The sequence below is a fragment of the Ictalurus furcatus genome, chromosome 26, assembly GCF_023375685.1.
Source record: "Ictalurus furcatus strain D&B chromosome 26, Billie_1.0, whole genome shotgun sequence".
Taxonomy (NCBI): Eukaryota; Metazoa; Chordata; class Actinopteri; order Siluriformes; family Ictaluridae; genus Ictalurus; species Ictalurus furcatus.
In genome coordinates this window covers 55,001-79,260 of record NC_071280.1, presented here as the reverse complement: position 1 = coordinate 79,260, position 24,260 = coordinate 55,001, and the positions used below count along the sequence as shown (strand labels likewise).

Here is a 24,260-nt window from a genome sequence, read left to right as displayed (position 1 = left end):
CACCCCACCTCACCCTTCTCTCTGTCTGATCTGTAAGAACCGGAAACCCCCGTTACGGATTGCTTTGATTCGTCTGGATTTTGAGGCCAACATGTCTGGAAATGATTACTACTTTTTCCCCCTACGTGCACACACATACACACATGAGCACACACGCGCGCACACACACACACACACACGCACACACGCACGCGCACACACACACACACACACACACTTGCGTGCGCACACACACTCAGATGGCTCTTTGGGGGTTTGTTTTTGTTTGAAAGTTTAAACCACCGCTGTGTTCAGGACATGAGATTGGCTAGCTGTGATTTTTTTCTTCTGAAGAGTAGGAGGTGTTATCGGAGTGTATTCGGTTTCCATTAGCAGATTTCTGAGGATGCTGAAGCAGACGACTTCCTGTAGCAGACACTGAGCTCTGCTCCTGCACCAGAGGTGATGCTAAAGCCATAAAGCTTTTGAAGTTTAGTCTTCTTAGCTTATCTTCTAGCTGTTCACACAGGAAGTAAGGGAGCACTGAGAGAGAGAGAGAGAGAGAGAGAGAGAGAGAGAGAGAGTGTGTGTGTGTGTGTGTGTGTGTGTGTGTGTGTGTGTGTGTGTGTGTTCTCGACCTTTAACTGTTGCACACATGAATAAGTCGTTTATCAGCTGTCTGAGGCCAGACTCGGTGTTGGGTAGTGTGTGTACGGTGTCTTGGCCTCATTTTAATGCATCACGTGTTCACACACTCCAATAGAATTCATCTTTCAAACTCACACATTCATCACAACGCCTTGTTGAGCTGATCCACACGAACACTGGCTCCCTGACAGATGAGAAGAAACTAAGACAAATAACCTGTAATTTATCACCGGCCGTCTTTCAGAGCTCTGTGTGGTGCTCCACCCCGAGGGTCCAGCACTAAACCCCTGTAAAGAAGCCGCTGTAACCCTCACTGGGGCGTCTTTGTTACGCCGAACACAGGACTGATTTCTCGCTCTGCCACTCCTCACTCCAGGCTCGGACACGGTGGAGGTGGGGGAGGAGCTGCAGAATATCACCGCTTTAACCAGCTTAGGCACAAACAAAGTGAAATTTATCTTCTGCTAACAATATACTTTTCTCCTGACAGCCATCTCGTGGGTTTTTTTTACAGAGAGCTGGCTGACTTTAGCAGTGGGGGATGCTGGGTAATTCAAGCCATATGGAAAACTACTTCATTCTATAGAGGCTAGTTCAGTTAACAACATATCCTCAGCTTTCACACACACACACACACACACACACACACACACACACACACACACTGGCAGAGTGTTTTCGAATGTGTAAGATCGGAAAGTGGTGAAGCTAAAGAGAATTATTTGAAATAATTGTTGATATTTGCGGAACTTCTTTTTCAAGCTGAATGATTCTTTAAGATCAGACTGTAAACCCATTACACCCTCCTGCTGTTCAATTCTGGACTGTGATTGGTCAGAAGGTGTTGATTAGTTTTCTACAACAGTAGCGCAGGTTTACATTAACACGCTTGTTCCGATACGTTATCGTTTCTATGGTAACGGCTCGTTCACAGGGACGCGTAGAGCCGACGCTCTGGTTTATAAAGGGATTAAAAATCTGTGTAATTATTGATATGTGAAGTTTTGCGTAAGGAGATGTTTGTTTATCATTTATGGAAGGAGTCTCCAGTGTCAGAGGTAAAGCTGTAACTTTACGTTTTCCCACATCTTCAGGACAGAAGAGTTTATACTTCTTTATGGTTTCTCACTTTTCATCAAATTAACTTGAATAAAGAGAGAAAATAAAGAAAGAATAAAGAGAATAAAGAATAAAGAGAGAAGAAAGAGAGAATGAGAGAAGAAAGAGAAAGTATAAAGTATATTTCATTCAGTAATAAATAAAATAATGATCTGCGAACGCTGTGGTGTAAGAGGAATAAAACACTTGGAGGTGTCCTGTTATGGGAAAATAATCAGCTTCAGGGAGGAAACAGTAACTCAGTCACACCACGCTGTTGATTATTTTCCGATAACTGCACACCACCAAATGATTTATTCTGTACGTGTTACTGATGATGTGTAACTTTCACACGGACTGCTGATCGGACAGGAAGTGGTTTAGTCTGTGAGCTGGACTGCAGTTACTGGGCTTCAGTCTGTGCTTCTGTGGTGCAGTAATATTCTACAGAGAGGTTATATATAATATATTTACATGATTTATTTTAAAACCTTCATTATGCAGTACATGACCTATAATGAATTATTTAAAAGTGATATTTCTGTGAATGAGTGTATCTTCCTGTGTGCAGTCACACAGGGGGAGGAGAGCCACACGTGCAGATTAAACTCAGATTCACTGTGATGCTCATTTTATTTTATCCTCACGGAATGTGGATTTAAACTACACACTTACAAAATGTAGGAAATGGAGTGTGATGGAATATGATGGGGTGTGATGGACTGTGATGGAGTGTGATGGAATGTGATGGAGTGTGATGGAATATGATGGGGTGTGATGGATTGTGATGGAGTGTGATGGATTTTTAATGAAGCTAAGAGAAGTGGATGTGAATATATCTGCCATTTCACTTTTTTCAAGTCACACACACACACACACACACACACACACACACAGCAGCTATAAACAGTCGTTCCCTCATCAGTTAATAAAACAGAAAAACTTGTCGGAATGAAGCCTCATTTGCATGTTCTTCACTTTCTCCGGTTTGAGTTCCAATAAAAACGCTGGTAATAAAACCGGAAATGCGCTGTGAAGACTGATTGTTTTGGGGTTTTTTTGTTTGTTGAACCCTCTGTTCCTCGGCAGTGTGTTTAATAGAAAAGTCTTCAGTGTTTGTGTTAACGTGTGAAAGTTTTCTTTCTGAACTCGGTAACTCAAATTCCTCCAGATTCTGACGTCACTGCGAGGAGACCCGCAGAGCGCGCGCTACTTCCTCTTTGGAGAGGAGCGGAGACTCGGGCATGATGTTGGACTCGCTGCTGCTGCTGTTGCAGAAAATGTTCTTGTTTGCGCACCGGGACTTTTTCAGCGTCGTGGCATCGAGAGCCGACAAGCCGAGGCGCGCGGAGAGGACGGAGCGCGCGGGAGCGGAAGTCACAGCGCAGCTCGAGCGCGGAGATCTGCTCGAGGTTCCCCGCACGCTGTTCGTGCACTTCGGGATCTACTTGGGCGACGGGAAGGTGGCGCACCTCATCCCCGACATCCTTCCGCTTCTCACGCGCGATGAGCTCCGCGTCCGCGCCGTAGTGAGCAACAAGCGGCTACTGCTGGGAGTGCTGTGCCGCAGAGCCGCCGTGCGCGTCGACACGCTCGAGGACTTCGTGTACGGGGCGCGCGTGCTGCTCATCAACGCCATGGACGGTGTGCTCGGTGTGCAGCCCGCGCCTAACGAGGAGGTCGCGCGCACGGCGGAAAAACTGATCGGCGCTGTTCGCTACAGCCTCCTGTGGAACAACTGTGAGCACTTCGTCACGTTCTGCCGATACGGTACCGGGATCAGCCTGCAGACCGACAAGGTACCGGACACCAACATTCCACTCCAAACATTTCACCTCAGACTCCCTCACTGGCGGAACCCTTCACTGGTTCCTAAAGCTCTGTAGAAACGGTACCCTTGTCACTGAGGTGGAACCTTCAAGTACATCTTTGGTACTTTTTTTCTGAGACTCTAGGGTTAGAACCATTGATTTTACTTCCATGACAACTCTTTTGGAACCATTTATATTTATTCAAAATCAGTAGTTCCAAAAAGAACCCTTGTCACTGGGGTGGAACCTCCAAGGGTACACCTTTTAGTACCTTTAGTGTATAGATTTTACCAGGAACCTCTACATTATCATCACAGGTCCTTGATGTGTAATTATGCATGTAAATGATTTAAAGTAAATGCCTCCTCACTCCGTGTAAAAGATGCAGGAACCCCAGTGAGGAACGGTACTGTTCAGTACTGTCTGAGTGTGATTTCAGTAAGAACCTGCGGGTTCTGGTTTTCTAGTTGCAGTTAGTAATGGACTGATTTAAACCAGCTGGACTCCATGAAGCGTCTCAGAGAGAAATATCTCTAAAAATAAAGTTTAAAATCCTCTTGATTTACTCGGACTGGAGAACATTTCCCTTCCAAACTGCATTAAATACCTCTTACACACAACACGAACACGAGCTTAGTACGACTCCGGGTAAACGCTCAGGGTTTATTATAGAGCTCTACTTCGCGTTGTTTTTATGTTGGAAATATATCAGGTGAAATACAGAAGGTGTTATTGGAGACAGACCTACTGACTTGGGGAGGAAAGTATTTACACCCTGAACCTGGTTTCTCAGCAGTGACCAGATTATTCAGAACAATATCAGAAATCAGTCAGAACCCTGTTTCCTTGTAGTATTTTACTTAAAATCATTATAAAAAAAAAAATCTCCATGAGCAGAAATCCACAGAAACCCCTTCTGTTTAAAGCAGTTACTGTTTTCCCATCATTGGAATCACATTTCTGGGAAAATCGGATCATTGTGGAATGTAAAATAAGCACTGCAGTTTCAGTGAGTGTGTGCTGGTGAGTTAGAGACGAATCTAAACTCAGTCCTGTAACACGCTGACCTGTAAACACAGATCAGTTGATCTCACTTAAAAATTTGAGGAGGGTGGTTGCCTTAAAAAAATTTAGTAATGTTTACTCGATAACTTAAGTGAACTTAACTTAAACATTCCAGCCCTTCCAACAATTATTTTAAGTTCAGTGCACTAAATTCCATGTTGATTTAACTCTAAATCATTCGTAATATCAATTGCTCTGTCCAATTACTCAGCTTACTTTCTTAAGTTAAATGAAGTAAACTTTAAATTCATTTAATTATATAAAAAAGCAAGCAAATACCAAAAGTAAAAAAAAAAAGTTTTATTTCAACTGAAATATTTTCATTTAAAAATACAACACACACAGTCAAGAAAATTCTGTGAAATTATTTACCAAATTTTCCTTCCTAAAGATCAGATAGGTCTTCTGAACTCTCAGTGTGAGGAAACTGGTCCGTAAACATTTTATTCTAAAAGTGCAACGTTACAAAGTTTCTCTTTTTGGTATTGTCGCTGAAAAAAATTATATATATAATATAATACACACACACACACACACACACACACACACACACACAGTGAGGGAAATAAGTATTGGACACATCAACCTTTGTTTCAGTAAATATATTTCCAATGAGGCTGTTCACATGAAATGTTCACTAGACATCAGTATTGTACCACTTTATATATAAATTAAATACATTTCTAATTTCTATAAAATAGGAACATTGCAAATAAGAATTGAATCAAACCACAAAATCAGTCAGTGCCAATATGATAAAGATGCATTCAACATTATAAATGAGCCACTTGCTAGTGGAACAGTAGTAGAACAATCCGGAGGCCCGTTTTACTGTTAGCTCATTTTTCAAAGACTGAATTTTGGGAGCAGCTTACCTCCCAGGCTGAGCATTACCTGCTGAATAAAGTGGAAACTGTTTTTCGTACACTTAGGACAGTCCAGGTACAGGGCATACATCAGTCCGAAAAGAACACAGAAGGCTTGAGGCAGGTCGGCCAGTTCATCCATCACCACACTCCCTTCAAGACCATGCTCGCTTTGAATGGGTTTAGCTGAGGACTTTCTGATTGAAGCAGAGGATCCCCACTGGAGCTTGACTGTACGAGTCCGTGTCACTTACATCCCAGCAGAGAAAGAAACAGATTGACGAAAAAAGTCCGCTGAACTCACTGGGTAGGGGCTCAAGCGGGAGAAAATGTCCAAAAGTGTTTAAAACAATGTTTTTCACTGTTAAAAATGAACAGACGAAAAAATGTCCCCTGAACGTGCCTGGTTCAAGCTCAAGCGGGAGAAAACACCCGAAATTCTTTCAAACTATATTTTTTATTACTCACAAACAGCCTGTCAATGGAAAATAGAAACAATAAACACTGACTAAAACACACTTTCTACCCGCTCATCAACACGTCCTCGAATTCACTCGCAACCACGAGAGAAAATATCTTCCCCTGACTCTGCAACAGCTGACCAGTGGGGAGGCGTGGCCAGGACAAAACCTTCATCATTTTAATCCATTTAACTTAAAATTATTCACACAGTGAAATATGTCTACAAATTAGTAGAATCTACTTACATTTTATAGTAATGCACTCAAACTTAAATAATGAAAGTATGTTGTAATGAAATTGTTAATTCGATATGAAATCTGGGCTAACAGCGTACTCCTCCTCCTCTACAGTTTTGTGAGTGCCTGAAATCTGTTCTCCGGGATCAGAGGAGTGTCCTGGTCACTTCAGTCACTGGGATATTTCTCATATTGTTCCTGGGATTATCCGCATGCACAGCACTTCCTGTCCTTCTCGTCTCCTTCATCCTCTGGATGGTCGGATAAAAGACTTTTATCATGGTGTCTACATCATGCTTCATTACATCTGTGTTCAGTTTAACACAGGTTTGTCTACGTGTGTGTGTGTGTGTGTGTGTTGTAGTGAGATATCACTAAACTGTACTAACAGTGGCTCTAATGTTTTTATGTTTATTGAAGTTTAACAGTTTTATGTTAATCACGTGTGCCCTGTGATGGGTTGCTCCCCTGTCCGTGGTGTACCCCGCCCTGTGCCCCGAGCTCCCCGGGACAGGCTCCAGGCTCCGCGCGACCCTGTGTAGGATAAGTGGTATGGAAAATGGATGGATGTTAATCACGTATGTTTTTGTACTCTACTCAGTGAATGTTAATAAATGTTTAAAACAGATTCTTGGTCTCGTATCATTAGATAGATAAATCACTTTATCAATCCCAGAGGGAAATTCACACTTTACATTGTTTACAGTAAGAAAAAAACAATCAAGAGTAACAAAATAAAAGTCTTCGGTAAGATACTGTTATCTACAAATAAGTTAGAGAATAAAACTCATCAGATTCACTCCCGTGTGATCATGCCTTTACATTCAGTCATTATAAACGTCAGATTTATAATAATCAGGTGCAGGAAAATTCTAATCTTGGTTTTCGTGGCACAGTTTATTTCACATTCAGATAAAAACATTTTTTTTAAAAAGTTGAAACACATCTGGGAAAAGCAAACGAGCACAGATTTAATTCAACACAATTTCAGTTAGAATTTAATTCAACTACAAAACTTTGACTTTCCAGCCACAGTGACAGTTTACCCAGTTTACCCAGTTTACCCAGAGCACCCCAAATCTACACAGTAGACAGAACAGAACCTAATGTTAGTATTTTAATAAATCATTTTAATCTGTTCTGGAATACTGTGCATATTAATTACAACTAGAGATTTAGAAAGAGTAATAGAGTTGTGTAATAGAGTTCTCATCATAAAGTTGTGTAACAGGACATTTTTAGATTTATTAAAGGATCTGAGATCATTAAAAGCTCACAATAGCCCCATGCTGACCTGACCTCAAACAAAAATAGAAACGTATGAATTCTGTTTTTTTGCATTTTGCCACTTTTTTGTCCGCTTTAGCGAGGAGTGAAGCTGAAGTTGAGTAACCCATTGTGTATTGTGTTTCACTGAACATGTGACATTCTTCTCTATAAATCCGTACGAGAATAGGTCCAGGTCTGTAATCCTCATGCCCCTCCTCAGCCTCCACACGGAGGATAAAACCTTCCCGAGCCTTTCCGAAACGCAACTCATCTCTCCGACGATGTTTCTCCTGCGGTTCCTCAGCACCTTTTTCACAGCACTGATCCCGGACGAGGACAAAAAGAAGCTGAAAGCAGGCACATATGACATCTCCATGTTTAAGCGCGGGGATCTCCTAGAGGTTCCACGAACGCTCTTCACACATTTTGGGATCTACCTGGGCAACAACCGTGTGGCTCACCTCATTCCTGACATCCTGCCCGTTATCTCATCTGATAAAAGCGCCATCTCCGCGATGGTGACCAACAACCGGCTGATCCTGGGTGCGATCATGAAGAAGGCCAGCGTTCGAGTGGACTCTGTGGAGGACTTTGCGTACGGAGCTGAGATTCTGGTGAACAGCATGGACAGGGTGTGCAGTCGGCCGCCGCTCCACGGTGAAGAGGTGGCCAGGCGAGCGGAGAAGCTGACGGGATCCGTGGATTACAGTCTGCTGTGGTTCAACTGTGAACATTACGTCATGTTCTGCAGATACGGAACCAGCATGAGCTTTCAGACCTACCAGGTACAACATCTCACAACTCAACATACAGTCTGAAAAACTTCTCCCGCTGTGTCCTACTCTCGCATGGCCACTTCATACTGGACTCGCCGTTATATTTTCACACGTGTTTACTTGAGTCCATTTGTGCAATTTCAGGACTTTACATGTTGAACTGTATTTTCGTATGCATGTGTGGGACCGTGGAATCTGTGGACTGACATTTTGTAGTTTTGGATAAAAACTTAAAACTAAATCAAACTAGAGCAGCCAAACTCTGTGTGAGAACCTCAGTCTTCCTTCATGCAGTCATGAACATAAACCCACAGTAATGTCATTTTACATTTTTATATATGACCATATATATATATACATATATATATATATATATATATATATATAATTTTAAACATTGTGGGGTTTTTTTTGTTTGTTTGTTTTACAAAATGGTTCAGTAGAAGTTTCAGTTTAGAAATGTTGGGATGTTTGTTGTTTTGCAGTAGAAGCAGAAAAGTATTCCTTTAAATCTGTACTTGGAATCTTATATTCCACAGAATACATACTGGGTCACAGCATTCTGTCGACCCATCTGCTGTCTGAGGCGTAAACGTCTGACTCTAAAACACTGAACGCTTATCCAGCACAGAGGAATATGCCGTATTTGGAACGATGCAAAAGTATTTACCTCCTCTACCTTAACACTGACCTTAGACACGAGACATTTACGTATTTTGCCTATAACGTTATTGTTTTGTCCGTGCGTCTGTCCGTCTGAGACACATGATGGAATGTTTGTAGGATTTATATGGAATTATCACTGTAACCTGCAGGTGCACTGATTATATTTTGTCAAGGTCAAATGTCTGAAATGTCTTTAATATATATCTTCCTGTTTGAAGTATATTTGAAAGATATTCCGGTGTACAGATTGGTACCAAGCAGGACTGGATTTGGTAGTGGAAGCGTCTCTGTCAACTTTGGCTTGGAGTTCTGCTCATCGTACTACGGTTTTAAAATGAGAAATGTTGAAACAAGTCCCGGAGAAATGGGGTATTATGAAATGTAACAACAGCAAGACAGGAAATTAGTCTTTATTACTTAATCTCCACTTGTTCAGTGAGGAAGTTGGAACGAGGAAGTGTGTGTGTGTGTGAAGTCTGTGAACCCGAGTGATGACATGTTCTCAGATATTTTAATGTTGAATATATAAATATCAAGATGTGCCTCAATATTTCATTTAAGTAGTTACACTTTACTTAGATACATGAAAATATCTTATTTAGCTAGCTAATAATTGTATCTTTATTGATGGTTATTTAACTTGTACTGAGGTTGAGATTTTATGCTCTGTATATGATTCAAATATTCAATTCAATTCAGTTTCATTTATATAACACTTTTAACAATAGACATTGTCCCAAAGCAGCTTTATAGAAATCTACAGATGTAAATTTATGTCCTAATCAACAAACCAAAGGAGACGGTGGTGAGGGAAAAACTCCCTGAGATGACATGAGGAAGAAACCTTGAGAGGAACCAGACTCATAAGAGAACCCGTCCTCATCTGGGTGACACCGGATAGTGAATCATTAGTGTGCAGGTGTACTGTGTGTGTGTGTGTGTGTGTGTGTGTGTGTGTGTGTGTGTGTGTGTGTAAAGACACAAAGTACTGAGTTTTGTGTACAGGATGTTCACTGTGAGCAGAATAAGAATGTGAATAAGAGATGCTGGGATGAGAAACAGGACAGTCTTTATGATTACAACAGTTAAAATGTTAATTTAAAGATTTCAGAAGATGAAAATGTATTTTTCCAGTTACACAGCACGTTACTGCTGAGGTTAAGACACATCATCTCCCACATAATTTACCAAAGTTAAAATTGCACATTTTCAAACTGCATGATATTAAGTTCTTTATATTATTTATAGGTGACTTTTTCTTTGGCGTTGTTGAGGTCTGGATTAAACTCATTCCGTTTCAGTGAGCAGTCAAACAGATTAATAATTATAAGAACTTAATGATAAATAAATAAATTGTGTGATGATGTGATTTCCACCACAGTAACTAAATAATGACGGGCCACACGGCTGCGCTTTAGAGCACCAGAGAAGTGTTTTATCTCCATCTGGTGTTCAATCAAAATTAAAACCCAGTCCACTTCACCAACTTTTTCTGAGAAAGTATCCTGGGAATTTGAGTGATATATAATTTTATAATCTTCTTCTGCTTCCTTAATATGTTTAATATTACTCCTTTTTAGTGACTTAAGTGTATAGATGAATTAAATGTACATTACATCACACCAGCGTTCTTCTGCCCGCAGCCCTGCAACCTGAAACACACGACTTCATCCATTTACTGTTCCTGTAATGTTCTATTTACACATGATCTTGTCCCAAGTCTCAAAGTTATTGATCATGCCTGCTCCTCTCTTCTCTTCTCTTCTCACAGTTCTGTAAAAGTGTCAGGAAGATGGTGTTCAGTAGGACCAGCTCGTTCCTGAGTCTTGTGATGTGTGTGTTCATTACGGTGTTTCTGGGCAGTGTGTCGGTGTGTGGAGTGTTACTCATGCTGATCATTCCCTTCACCATATGGATGGCATCGTGACTCTAAAGGTTAATACAGACCATGGTTTACTGGTCTCCATGTAACTTTTTGCATTGTTATTACTGAACACTGTCGTGTAGATTAGGAGTTATCACCGTGTTCATCTCACTACTGATATACATTAGTGTAGAGAATAAAATCTACATCAAGCTGGTGGAAAGTTCCAGATTACGTGTGAACACTGAATCTTATGTGAGAATATCTGAAATAATTTATTTTTATAATGTACAATAAACTTGGCAGCACAGTAGCGTTCTCTCCTCACAGTTCCTGGTTCCATGTAGAGCTCAGGTTCTTCCCATGTCCATGCGGGTTTCCTCTGGGTTCTCTGGCTTCCTCCCACCTCCTAAAAGCATGGCAGCGTCTGGACTGGCTACGATACATTACCATTAAGTGTGCATGAATGAATGTGTGTGTGTGCGTGTGTGTGCGTGTGCGTGCGTGTGCGTGCGTGTGCGTGCGTGTGTGTGTGCGTGTGTGTGCGTGTGTGTGTGCGTGCGTGTGCGTGCGTGTGTGTGCGTGCGAGTATGTGACACATTGAAGTCATATCCATGGAGTATTCCTGCCTCACACCCAGAGTTCCTGGGATAGACTCCGAATCCACCACCACACTGACCAGGATAAAGTAAATGAATGTATGCAATGTTTCTGAACAGATTAATAATATGAATGTATTCATATTAATTTGTGGTGATTTTTCTTTTGTCTCTGTCTCAACCAACACACTTTATATTATACTCTTTATATAGCTACTGTGTTTATGGTACATTGAGAAAACCTTATGTGTTTGGAAATAAATTATAAGATCAATGTGTGAATAAATAACATTTATTTCTTTATATATAAAGATGGATTTTGCACCTAACCGTGTAAATGATTTTAGAAACATTAAATAAAAATAAATTGAAACTATAAATCCAAAAAATAAATCGGAGGAAGTACTTTCAATTAAATGCCAGATTAAAGATTATTTTAAATCAGTGATTTTTAAAGTTTGACCTCTCAGTGCAAAGTGGTGTTGAGTTTTAAAGCAGAATAATAAAGGCAGAAAAACCACCTGTTAATATTAAAGTGCTGTAATATTTCTATTTCTACTTTTATATAACGCTAAACTCTGAAAGTCCTACAGAAATAAGTACAGTAATACAGCAGTATAGTAGTATAGTGCACAGCCAGCGCGTGATAGTGTACTATATTGATCTGTACTATGTAGTGCGCTATATTGATCTGTACTATGTAGTGTACTATGTAGTGTACTATGTAGTGTGCTATATTGATCTGTACTATGTAGTGTACTATGTAGTGCGCTATATTGATCTGTACTATGTAGTGCGCTATATTGATCTGTACTATGTAGTGTACCATATTGATCTGTACTATGTAGTGTACTATGTATTTTACTATATTGATCTGTACTATGTAGTGCGCTAGTGTGTGAGTTTATCTCCAACGTCACCGGTTCTCTGTCAGTCTCGCGCTCATAAGAAACTGCAGGAACAAAAATGATTTTTATTCACTTTTAACTCTACACCGCTTAAACTTTGTGTTTTATGTTTCTTCCTTTTATTGAACGCATTAATTGATTAAAAATATCGAGAATATTAGATTAATATTAGATTAGATGAATAAATCTCCCAGATAACCATGCGTGTATAGACGGGGTTTTCCAGTGATCCTGTATAACACGTAGCTCATTTATGAATAATTTATACACCGAAGTGTTAATTCACTGTCTGTTCATTCGGAATTATTTAGAATTGAGATTTTTGTGGTAAGTTTGTCGGTGATAACTTCGGTTTCGATAATTAAGTTGTCTAATTAACTTTAACCACGAGCTAACTGGCTAGCCGCTTCCAAGCTAACAGCTAGTAGTTAGCATTGCTGTTTACCTCAGACGACACAGGAGCAGCTCTCAGGTAATTTATTCACCATAAACTTTATCATCTCTGCTTTTATTAACTCTTTCTCCACCTCACTGCAGTGAAAGAAGATAACCTAGAGAAAATCAGGAGGAAATTCAAGAAAACTTGTACTGGAGCCTTGTAGTTCAGTGTAATAAAATATGTATACATTTGCATACTGTATAATAAAAAGCCCAATCTTTATATAACGTTATAATTAAAATGGTAATGAAATGAACATTTAAGTAAACTTTAATGTAAAATGTAATGAACGTGGCTCTTTTATAAACTCAGATTTTTGGTTCTCAATAAAAAAAAACAATGTGAGTTTGATATAAATGAAATAAATTTGTGGTTTAAAGTGTAAATTAGGTTTGAGTTTGAGATCAGGATGGACAAAAACATAAACAGTGAAATAAACAGTTGTTTACAGTACAGTATTGATATTTGTATTCTTGCTGCAGATTAAGACGTGTTATAGAAAATCTTTTATACAAAAATCTGAAAATTGTTGATTCTACCTGTAATGTCTTGTCTTAAGTTATAAACAGGGAAAGAAATTCAGTGATAAACTCCATTTCAACTTCTGAACAAGGTATACATTTATTTAATAATTTATACATATGTTTAATAATTATAAATCCACTTTCTAACTTAACTGTGTGTGACTGCTCTTCATGTCCTCAGGGTTTAGATCCTCTCTGTTATCATCTTCCACCTTTTTTTTTTTATATAAAGTTAATGTTAAACGCAGCTCATGTACAGGACCTGTAAACTTCCTCAGACTCAGTTTTAGAAAATGCAGAACACTTACATCTGAGAAAAACTGACCTGTTGTTATTACTATTAATTATCATTCATTACCTGGATTTCAGGTGTGATAATATCTGTCTGTCTCTACAGAAAAACGTAGCGTGTTACTCAGATTTTCCTCACAGCACAACTTCACTACTGTCAGTAGTTAATGTGAGTAAACACTGCTGTAGTGTTGTGTAGGGTGGAGATGAGTGAGGGTGGTGTTGTGTGTTGTGTAGGGTGGAGATGAGTGAGGGTGGTGTCGTGTGTTGTGTAGGGTGGAGATGAGTGAGGATGGTGTTGAGTCGTGTGCTGAGGATCAGTCGGTCCATAATGAATTGGCTCTGCTGGCCCTGTTGGAGAAGACCGGATACAGTATGGTGCAGGAAAACGGACAGAGGAAATTCGGGGGTCCGCCTCCAGGTAAAGAATTAAATGCTTTGAGAAAATGGATAATATTATAGATGAGTAAATGTTAAAAATAAATCTCTCCGTTGGGGTGTGTGTGTGTGTTAAAGTGAGGAACATGCTCGGATCGACAGAACCGGTTTAACGTGTTTAGTGCAGGAGCAGATTAAACACTAATAAAGAGTTTCATTAGCATCACTGAGCAGAGACACTGAGGTGCTGTTGTGTGATTTTGGGATTAGGATTAAGATTAGGATTAGGATTCCAGAGGAACAGGGATTGGAATTGTTTTGGGAAGCACAACCCTTTATAGTACAGCGTCCATGCTGATATGAACCTGTCGTAGCTAACAGTCTATACTGCAGTTGAACCAGAAATTTACATACGCTTAGGTTGAAGTCATTAAATCTCAGATTATATATCAGATAACTATACTTTTGTTTAGGACATTTAGGAAATCTACTTTGTGCGTGCCACGTAATTTTTTTTCCAACAATTGTTTACAAATTGTTTCCCTTTTAATTGACTGTCACTATTCTCACTCAGGGGAGGAGTTATGCTAATAGGGCAGAGCCCATCACCAGTCATGGGCGGGGCCTGTTCCATCGTGTTGGAGAGAAAACACGATCGACTCATTTTGAGACACTGTTTATGATTTATGGGGAATATAAAAACGTAGTGTGTGGATTTTTACCGTTATTGGGTGGTTGTGTACACACACTGTCGACACACACTTCACACACCATGTAAAAGTGAATTTGGAAATAATAGGTCTCCTTTACAGCTCGGTCACAAATGCTTCTAAACAATTTAAACTAAGATTTTTATTTATACTAACAAAGTGTATGTAAACTTCTGACCCACTGGAAATGTGACTAAAGAAATAAATAATCTTCTCTGCTTTTATTCTGACATTTCATGTTCTATAAATAAAGTAGTGATCCTAGCTGACCTAAGACAGGCATGTTTTCTTCGGTTAAATGTCAGGAATGGTGAAGAACTGTAGGATAACGAGACAGGTTTGATGTGCGGTGTTTTCCTTAGAGATGGATGCTGATCTTGTGTGTGTGCTCTAGGCTGGGAAGGCCCTCCTCCTCCCCGAGGCTGTGAGGTATTTGTGGGGAAAATTCCCAGAGATATGTACGAGGACAAGCTGGTGCCCGTGTTCGAACGCGCTGGCCACATCTACGAGTTCCGCTTGATGATGGAGTTCAGTGGTGAGAACCGCGGCTACGCCTTTGTCATGTACACCACCCGAGAAGCAGCGCAGCTAGCCATTACCCTCCTCGACAACTACGAAATCCGTCCAGGAAAGTTCATCGGAGTGTGTGTGAGTCTGGATAACTGTCGCCTCTTCATCGGCTCTATCCCTAAAGACAGGAAGAAAGAGGAGATCCAAGAAGAGATGATGAAGGTCTGTGTTTTGGTTACTCAGTAATGCAGCTCAGACACTGCAGCGTGTCGGCTACAGACACACGCTAACTCCTCCTCCTTTTACAGGGTGCCGTTACTTTAGTCCTGAGTGAACGGTGAGTCTTATTTGTGTTCATTTTGATTGTGTGTTCAGGTAACAGATGGAGTGGTGGATGTTATCGTTTACCCCAGTGCCATGGACAAAAGTAAGAACCGTGGTTTTGCGTTTGTGGAGTACGAGTCACACAAAGCTGCTGCCATGGCTCGCAGGAAGCTCATACCAGGTATTTATAAAGGACAGGAAGGTGAATAACCTTCATTATCACAGCACAAACTTTCAGCAGTGCCAGGACGTCAACTTCCAGAGTTTTTAGTGCTTAATTTTTTGCTTATTTTCTATGCTAAAGAATGCAAAAAGAACACATCATGGTCCATCTTTAATTACAAGTTCTGTGTTTGTAAGTCAATCTATAATTCTTACACAGAGTAACGGAGTGTGTGGAGTGTTAGGGATTAATAACTATCTGTTAGACTGCCATTCCCAATTCATCTGAATTTCACTTATAACACTGGACAACAATTTTATTTTTTTTATAAAAGTGTTGCTAGCACAGAACTTGTTGCTGCTCTTGGAGGAGCTCTTCAAACTGAACCCAAATATCATTTCAGATTGTTTGTATCATGTAGGAATTTGGAGAAACTCAAATTTGGGATATATTGAATGAATATGTTTAACCATTTGATAACGCTAACACACCGAAATTAGATTCCAGCTGCACTGCTGCCGTTTCTCCATCATCATCGAGATCTTTCACTTCATCAACTTCCAGGTTTGCACAGAACAAGTCTGAATGTGATGCAGAAAATGAATCTTTAGTGCCGTGTTGGACCACTTTTTATAAAAGTGTTGCTTTAGCACGACTGTTCTGTTCACACAGGAAACAATAGAACCGGGTTGATCCGAGCCGGGTTGGTCCGAGCTGGGTTCCCACCATGTGTCAGTCATGTCTGGAAAACATTTCTTGACTTGCATTGTGGGCAACATTGATATTAATGGCTGAAAACACAAAATAGGCAGTTTCAGGAAAAAAGCCATCTTCCTTGCAGTTAATTGGTACTTTGGGGCAGTTACAATGAGATTTTTAAATGGTATTAATATCTAATGTTTAAAAAATTATAAATCTGTCCCTGATAAAACTGGCACACATACAGTGCTTTATTACTGTGTGGGATATTTACGTGTGTGTGTGTGTGTGTGTGTGTATATACTGTATATATATGTAATGTGTATATAGGATATATTTTAAACGGATAACTTAATGCATTAGTTATTAGTAGTGAAAAATTGTTAGTGCGTTTAGTGTTGATGATCAAAGTGTGTTAGTTATGAATAAATGTTTAGAGTGTATTGATCGCTCCGTTATTCCTATAGGAACATTCCAGTTGTGGGGTCACACTATTCAGGTGGACTGGGCGGAGCCAGAGAAGGACGTGGACGAGGAGACAATGCAGCGTGTTCGGGTTCTGTACGTGCGTAATCTCATGCTGCACACGAGTGAGGAGGCTCTTCACTCAGAGTTCAGCTGTCTGAAGCCCGGTTCTGTGGAGCGTGTGAAGAAACTGACAGACTACGCCTTTATTCACTTCTACTGCCGTGAAGACGCGCTCGCCGCACAGCAGTACATGAACGGCAAACTCATAGACGGCTCTCCCATCGAAGTCACTCTCGCAAAGCCGGTCAGCAAAGACGTGGGTCGAAGATTCAGAACCCGCTTTGGACATAATGGAACGGCACCAGCGCACTACAGCGACCCTAACTTCCAAAGCAAAGACGACTCACCGATCAGCGTGGGCTCAGGAGGGATGGGTGACGGTTTTTCTCCACGTGATCTCAGTTTATCTCCTCATCCGAGTAGCCCGTATTCGGTGGAGTTAGAACGGTGCGTGTATCCCTTTCTGCCCGGGTCCGGTCTGGTACCGATCAGTCTGCAGAGCCTGAAACCGAGTCATCTGAGCTCTGCTGTGTCTCTGCTGGAATATTACTGCCACAAGAACGGCTGGTCTCTGCCCGAGTATTACCTATACACCACTACTGCAGCGACCTTCTCCACCGCTGCCCATGAAGGAAGAGCGCTGCTGGTCTATAAGGTGGTGATCAGCAGCACGCAGAGCAGCTACATGCCCGATAAAGTCTGCACTGTTCTGGAGGACGCCAAGGAGCTCGCCGCTTGCAACGCGCTCTGGAACCTCGGTCAGTTTGCTCACGTAGTCACGTGCAAACGTAACAGTTTCTATGAGTGACAAGTGATTTGTAAAAGGATTGTATGTACACTGACTATACTACATTGTCCTCTGTGTGTGTGTGTGTGTGTTTCATCCTACAGATCTCACATTATTTGGCCCAGGTTCTCCTGGCCGTTTCTCTCCTCCAGCAGTATCCTCAGGTACAGGTTTGTTGTCGTTTGCGTGTCAAGCGGTACCGTACCCAGCGTACTCCTTGGCTCCCGTCTCATCTCCGATGTCCGTCTCCAGTACCAGGGGCTCACGGATCTACATTCCCACCCAGTCCTCCTTCTGACCGAGCCACACAGTGTGAGCAGAACTGTTGTTGTTATTGTTCAGTTGTGCTCAGACGTGTCACTTACGCTGTGTTTTTTATGTTTTGCAGTAAGTAATCATTTTTTTGTGTGTAGAATTCTCAGATCGTTCTGTTCTGTTTCAGTGTTTCTAAAAGCCTTTCTCTTTTTACACCTAAAACAAGTTGGAAAAAACATTATTATTATTGTTATTATAAATATCTGATCCACAGCCGGTTTTTACTGGGTACGAGAGCTTCACATCACAGCACTGGTTTCTGAGTCGTCTTCTAGTGAGAGTTACTGAGTTGTGGCTCGTCTAACCCTAACCCTCGTCCTGCTGTAGCATTAAAACCTCTTCCTCTCCTTCAGCGTTTAGACAAAATACACTTAAATGCTCAAAGGATCTAACACACATCTCTACTACTCTTTACATTTAAACAGATAACGTCACCTGTGTTTCTGGAAGATGGATCAATTGCACAAGAAATGTCATCAAAATGTACCTTTCATAAAAACACTCTTTAGCTCCCAATATTAACTGGAAAAGAAATGAGGGTTAATTATTCCTCCTAGCAGAACAGTGTGCTGTTTTTCATCCTCCCACACAAATGATTTCTTTTTATTTACAATTCATTGTAATTGAATGCCAGTGAGTGAAGACCTGCACAGTGTATTGTGCACAGCTGTGTATCTACAGCGGCCGTGCTGAATAAAGTGAATATCTGAGTCATAGAATTAAATCCAGTTGTTTTTTATTATTATAATATTTGCTTGATATTTTGTTTAGTTCTCTCGCATTTATATGAACTTAAATCTCCTGTTTCTTGAGATCCTGTTTATAAACATTATTTCAGAACAGCTTGTGTTTTCAGTTGAATTAAGATGCGGACGTTTAGCATTGTGATTTAAGGCAGAATGTTGATTCCAGTCCTGCAGATCTCTACTGTTCATGCAGGACATTATAACTGTTTGACCTCATGTTAACTTGTTGAATAAAATAAAGAGAAGAAAATACTGAGTGTTGCTGAAATTCCCTTCAAAACGGTTCGGTTGTGGTAAACACGTTTTAAATTCCAAACCAGAAGTGCACAAAAACACACACCGGTAACCACAAAACAAGGAGTAAGTACTGAGTTATTCAGTACCTGACTATAGTATAAATAAATAAAATAAATACTGAGTGAGTGAAGACAGAAATACGCACTATGGGTCACATTCAGAGTAGAACTGAACACTCAGAGAGGATTTAATACTGAAATTACACACATCAGTACTCAGACGTAACTACTGACTTGCGCACCAGGTGATGAATGAAGTTAAAGTTTCTCTGTAAAGTAGCAGATGAACACTGGGTCAGATTATCATCCTTCACTGTGGACATGTTTTCCTTATAGGAGAGCTCATCGAATTAACACAAACGTTATTTTATTGATATATTTATTATTTTATTCATTAGAAAACATAAAATAGTGAATTGAAAGTGTGATTAAATCCCCTACATCTTGTACACGTAATGATTCCATCATTTCGATTTAATATCTCATTAAGTTGCACAAGAGACAGGAAACAAAGACGTGAAGACATGGACTCAGTATGAGACAGCAGGACGTGTTCAGGGTTAAAGCTCCTCTGTAGATGTTCCACACACTCTGCGTTACTGGAGATATTTTCTGAATTTAACCGGGTGGGTAGAGATAGTTTACCTGGACAGGAGAAGAGAATATGGATGGAGAAGCTTCCGTCAGTCCTCCAGCGATAAACAGATGACCGCTTCCTGTTAGTTCTGCTTCATTTCTGTCTTCTGGCTTTAGGACTGTCTTAAACAGGATGTAGAATATTGATTATTTGATTAAAATAGACACCGTTTTCAAATCAGCACCAGAAATTTCTAACTGTCACATAAAGTAGTTATGTTTTATAAAGCTGATTTTGGAGCGAAAACGTTTCAGTTATAAAGTCATTGCTAGTAAATCCTTACTTCATAGATCCTGCCTGTAGAGGGCAGTATTCTACTACAGTAAATCACTATAAACTTGCAGATATGTTTTCTGTTTTTACTCGATATTGTGTGACACCTGAAGGTGAAGCTGTTCCTGATGTATTACTATCTGGTCAGAGTCGTGTTTCATTACTAACTGATCGTTACAAAGTAAACTAAATAAAGCCCAATTTTCAATGGCTATTTTGGGTCTAAATAAAGGCAATGATGTGCCGACCAGATTTATAAAAAAAAATAAAATAAAAAAACAATTCGTGATGGTGAGACCTTCACCCCTGCCCTGTGGACGTTGTTGGTGATGTCACTGAGTGTTGTTTTGGGGATTTTCTTCACAGCTCTCACAATGTTTCTGTCATCAGCTGCTGTTTTCCTTGGTTGCTCAGTACACCAGTGCTTTCTTTCTTTTTCAGCACATTCCAAATGTCAAATAATTTATCATTTGTGGCAGTACAATAGAGTGTTGTACAGAAATAGACTGAATACATTCTCAGTTTTTTTTTAAAAAAAAAAAAGAAGAAAGAAAATGAGTTGTGCAGTGGAAAGGGAAATGTAGCACAGACAGTTAATTAAATCATCAGACTCATCAGACGCATCTCTGTCTGATTTATTGCACAGAGGTGACTGACTCATTATCACACTGTATTGAAACCGCACATACACGGTTTGATTGTGAATGTGTCTTATTAATATATAAAGTATACTTTGGGATACATTTCCTTTTAAAGATGGAAATATTATAGTATCCTGAATTTTAGGGCTTGCAGACTTGTAATGCACTAAAGCTTCATTATATTTACAAAACCGATTTGGTGTGAGAACTATTAGCATTTAAAACATATCTGTTCTTTTTAACACGCTGATTTTCTTTAGAAAATCATCTGCTGGGTTGTTTGTCTCAGTTTTCTGCAGACTTTCTCCTGTGAGACTATTTCTTGTCTTTATTTATTCATTTTCATATGGTTCATTTACATGTGATTCATTTACATGAGATTCATATTCATGAGATTCATATTCAAGTGATACATTTATGTATGATTCATTTACATGTGATTCATTTACTAATTTGCTTCTCTTTAAATCCAGTTTTAGACTGTGATATTACAAAGGTCTTTCCAGATTATTACTTGCTACACTGTATGAGATAACCCCAGTAAAACTTCCTGAATTCTATAATATAATTTGTTCACCATGTTAGGGTTAAATCCTCTAAAAACAGATTCGCAATTAAATAACATTACATCCTTCAAAGCACTGGCATGTTCTGCTTACTCTCACAATCCTCCAAACACACACACACCCAAAGTCTCCATAAACAAATGAGACAGCAGTGTATCCTACAGAAACCGAACGTTGTCCACAATGTGAAAACAACTCGGAGAGTAAACTGGACTAACCAACAAAATTACCAAGACTGATAAACAGTCTGCACACAATAATAAATATAATGTCCTAACCCTTTAAAGACTTGTAACAAATAATATAACAGTGTATCACGTAAAGCCGAGGAGATCACACTAATACAATTAAATAAACAGAAACTCTAACCCGGTCAGAGCATCAAAACAGAGAAGCACATTAATACAGAAGTAAATTTTAAGAGGAGTGAGTCCACAAAATCTAGGTGAAGTAATGCAACGACAATATCTTCAATAAGAATCCGAATTCTGTAGAGCTGGAAGGCCGAGTGCAAAAAATAACAATAAAAGAAGAGCGAAAAAGACTCCGCTGTGTAGGTGATGCAGTTCACCCCGATATCAAGAGTTTAATATACTCTCCTGCTTCCTCCGCTGAAATAAAGTCCTTCTGAACACCGTTATATGTAATGCGAAGCCGAGCTGGGTGAAGTATTCCATAGGGAGCGCCCTCAGTACCACGAAGTTGACGCCGAACCTCGTTAAACGCGGCCCGGGCCCGGGCGGTCTTGGCTGTGTAGTCAGGGAAAACGGAGATGGTCAAATCCCTCACTTTAATCCGCTGGAGCTCTCTCGCACGGCGTAAAATATCAACACAGTCACTGTGATAGTGGAATCTGCACACAATAGCTCGTAGTTGTTCACCAGGCTTGGGCTACGGCTGAAGTGTCGGTGGGACCGGTCCAAAACCGGCTCCTTCTCCAGACCAGACGCCTCTTTTAACAAGGCCGCTACAGCAGCAGTTGTACAGGTGTCAGCGCCTTCTGGAACTCCCACTATCCTAAAGTTATTGCGCCGTGACCTCGACTCCAAATCCTCACATTTATTCTCTAATTGAGTCACGGTCGCAGTGAGAGACTCGATAGTAGTCTTCATGTGAACTATGTCATCGGTGCAACCGGAGAGTGTGCTCCATTTCCCCAACAGTACCTTTCAGTGTTGATATGGCAGCCTCAGTAGAAACTTTATCACTAGCCAGCTGTGTTTTCACGGCCTGCAGGTCAAGCTGGATAGTAGACAGCGCACCCCTGAGAGTCTCCTGGAGCTTCTGGAGCTCCTTTTTAAAAATATCGGCGATGTCCTTCCTCAGTAAAGCCAGCAGCTCGAGCCTGAGTGCGGCGAAGTCAGGGTCACCGCTCGGAGAAGTCAGGGTCACCGCTCAGTGATGTGGATTCAGGGGGAGAAAGGGACTCACTCGCGGCGCACACACTTGGCCTCAGTCGTGTCTGAATGCTACCACGGGTTTTCGTGTTCTTTCCAGACATTTTAACGTACCACAAAGTTAAAAATGCAAACAAGGAAACAGAGTAGAATAAGTCAAAATATATTGTATGACCGAAAGGCGCTAATTAATTACAATTTTAATCGAAATCAGCAGGAGCCTCCAACTTCGCGTCCTACTCCATCGAATTCCGAATTCCGAATCCTGTGAGACTATTTCTTACCCACGTTACTTTACATACATTCTACAAAAAATAATGTACATTTACATACAGTACTGTTGAAAACCAGAAACCTGGAATATTACAACCTCAACCTAGATTTTTCATGATGTTTTACTAACAATTGAATTCAGGCTTATTATTAACTGCTTTTATTCATGAGGTTTGTGAATGTGTATGTGCTTTTTCAAATCTGCTCATTTTTTATGTATTTGGAGCACAAACTATCTCCTGTTCCCTTCCCTTGTGCATGAGTAATGCTTCATAACAGTGTAGTTGGAGATACAGAGTCATGGGCTCTCTCTCTCTCTCTCTCTGTCTCTCTCTCCCAGTCTCTCTCTCTCCCTGTCTGTCTGTCTCTCTCTCTCTCTCTCTCTCTCTCTGTCTCTCTCTCCCTGTCTGTCTGTCTGTCTCTCTCTCTCTCTCCCTGTCTCTCTCTATCTGTCTCTCTCTCTCTCTCTCTCTCTCTCTCTCTCTCTCTCTCTGTGCCTTCGTGCTATTCGTGCTATAACGGTTAGTGGCCACTAGGGGGCAGAAGCGGAGAATCCCCCGGTGTTTGTCACGCAGTTCTTCTACGGTTCTTACTCACGCTCTCACTTCCTCTTGTAAAGATGGCGGTCCACGGCCCTGTAGTGAAAATCCACCCGGTGGTTCTCGCTTCAATCGCTGACTCCTACGAGCGCAGGAATGAGGGAGCAAGTCGTGTGATTGGAACATTATTAGGTAAGATCTTTAAATCTGGATTTGAATTTTGTATAACCTGTAAAATGATTGTTGTAGAACACTCGTTTTTGGAAGCTAATGCTACATGAGCGTGCCTGTTGAGATGGACATGTGACTGAAGGATTGTAGAGTGGTTTCTGTAGATACAGGTCATATACAGTTATAATTTTCTGTAGATACAGGTCATATACAGTTATATTTTTTCTGTGTACAGGAACGATAGATAAACATTCTGTAGAGGTCACCAACTGTTTCTCCGTTCCGCACAATGAATCTGAAGATGAGGTAAGGACATTATATTCTATCTAGCGTGGCTAATGCTCTACATCTCAGTGCAGAAGGATGAGCTATATATTACAGAAGTAGTGCACCAGTGCAGTGAATACGGACCGTTTGTTTTAAACGGCATTTTCCTGGTGGATTTAAGAGACAGCATCTCCGTCTTAAACAGAGATGTAATGTTTCCCTGCTGTGCTTAGATCAGAAACATACACACACACACACACACCAGTGTTCTAGTTGTGCTGAGAATGATTCAGTTTGTAAATAATATCGGGTCGGTGCTCTGAGTGCTGCAGATTTTAGAGAGACCTATTGTTCACCTACAGTATAATGTAAAACGTATGTGTACCTATTAAACTGGCCAGTAATTGTAAGTACAATATTGGACTCCAGATAAATGGTTTAAAGAGTTTATTGTGAAACTGAGTGTAAAAGCTGGATGGGGCCTTTTTCACTATAACTCATTGAGGTTTATTTTTAAACAGTCAGTTTTGTCAGTCTTG

The 24,260-nt window shown here is 40.5% G+C and overlaps 4 protein-coding genes across 8 annotated transcripts in view; all 4 read left to right on the top strand.

Annotated features, from left to right (window-relative positions):
- The first annotated feature begins 46 nt into the window (after window positions 1-46).
- On the top strand, window positions 47-6,432 carry LOC128602118 (lecithin retinol acyltransferase-like). 2 transcript variants are annotated; one of them, XM_053615679.1, is made up of 3 exons: window positions 47-441; window positions 2,897-3,524; window positions 6,280-6,432. In XM_053615679.1, exons 2-3 carry the CDS (start codon window positions 2,970-2,972, stop codon window positions 6,430-6,432), a joined length of 708 nt encoding a protein of 235 aa, XP_053471654.1. In that variant the 5' UTR covers window positions 47-441; window positions 2,897-2,969. The 2 variants fall into 2 exon arrangements, with proteins under 2 accessions (XP_053471654.1, XP_053471655.1); XM_053615680.1 differs by lacking the exon at window positions 47-441 and having other exon boundaries at window positions 2,876-3,524.
- A 1,199-nt stretch (window positions 6,433-7,631) lies between these two features.
- lratb.2 (lecithin retinol acyltransferase b, tandem duplicate 2) lies at window positions 7,632-11,008 on the top strand. The gene is made up of 2 exons (XM_053615681.1): window positions 7,632-8,246; window positions 10,648-11,008. Exons 1-2 carry the CDS (start codon window positions 7,641-7,643, stop codon window positions 10,801-10,803), a joined length of 762 nt encoding a protein of 253 aa, XP_053471656.1. The 5' UTR covers window positions 7,632-7,640; the 3' UTR covers window positions 10,804-11,008.
- A 1,068-nt stretch (window positions 11,009-12,076) lies between these two features.
- On the top strand, window positions 12,077-18,914 carry rbm46 (RNA binding motif protein 46). 4 transcript variants are annotated; one of them, XM_053616229.1, is made up of 8 exons: window positions 12,077-12,719; window positions 13,246-13,299; window positions 13,608-13,670; window positions 13,777-13,922; window positions 14,984-15,321; window positions 15,475-15,604; window positions 16,753-17,571; window positions 17,705-18,914. In XM_053616229.1, coding segments are annotated over exons 3-8 (1,629 nt in total). In that variant the 5' UTR covers window positions 12,077-12,719; window positions 13,246-13,299; window positions 13,608-13,668; the 3' UTR covers window positions 17,899-18,914. The 4 variants fall into 4 exon arrangements, with proteins under 4 accessions (XP_053472204.1, XP_053472207.1, XP_053472205.1 ...); XM_053616232.1 differs by lacking the exon at window positions 13,608-13,670; XM_053616230.1 differs by lacking the exon at window positions 13,608-13,670 and having other exon boundaries at window positions 13,739-13,922.
- A 4,404-nt stretch (window positions 18,915-23,318) lies between these two features.
- Window positions 23,319-24,260, top strand: part of eif3f (eukaryotic translation initiation factor 3, subunit F) — an 8,656-nt gene continuing 7,714 nt past the window's right edge. The window contains exons 1-2 of the mRNA XM_053615675.1: window positions 23,319-23,475; window positions 23,690-23,760. Coding sequence (XP_053471650.1) covers window positions 23,364-23,475; window positions 23,690-23,760 — 183 coding nt within the window. The 5' untranslated portion in view covers window positions 23,319-23,363. The remainder of the gene's footprint in view (window positions 23,476-23,689; window positions 23,761-24,260) is intronic.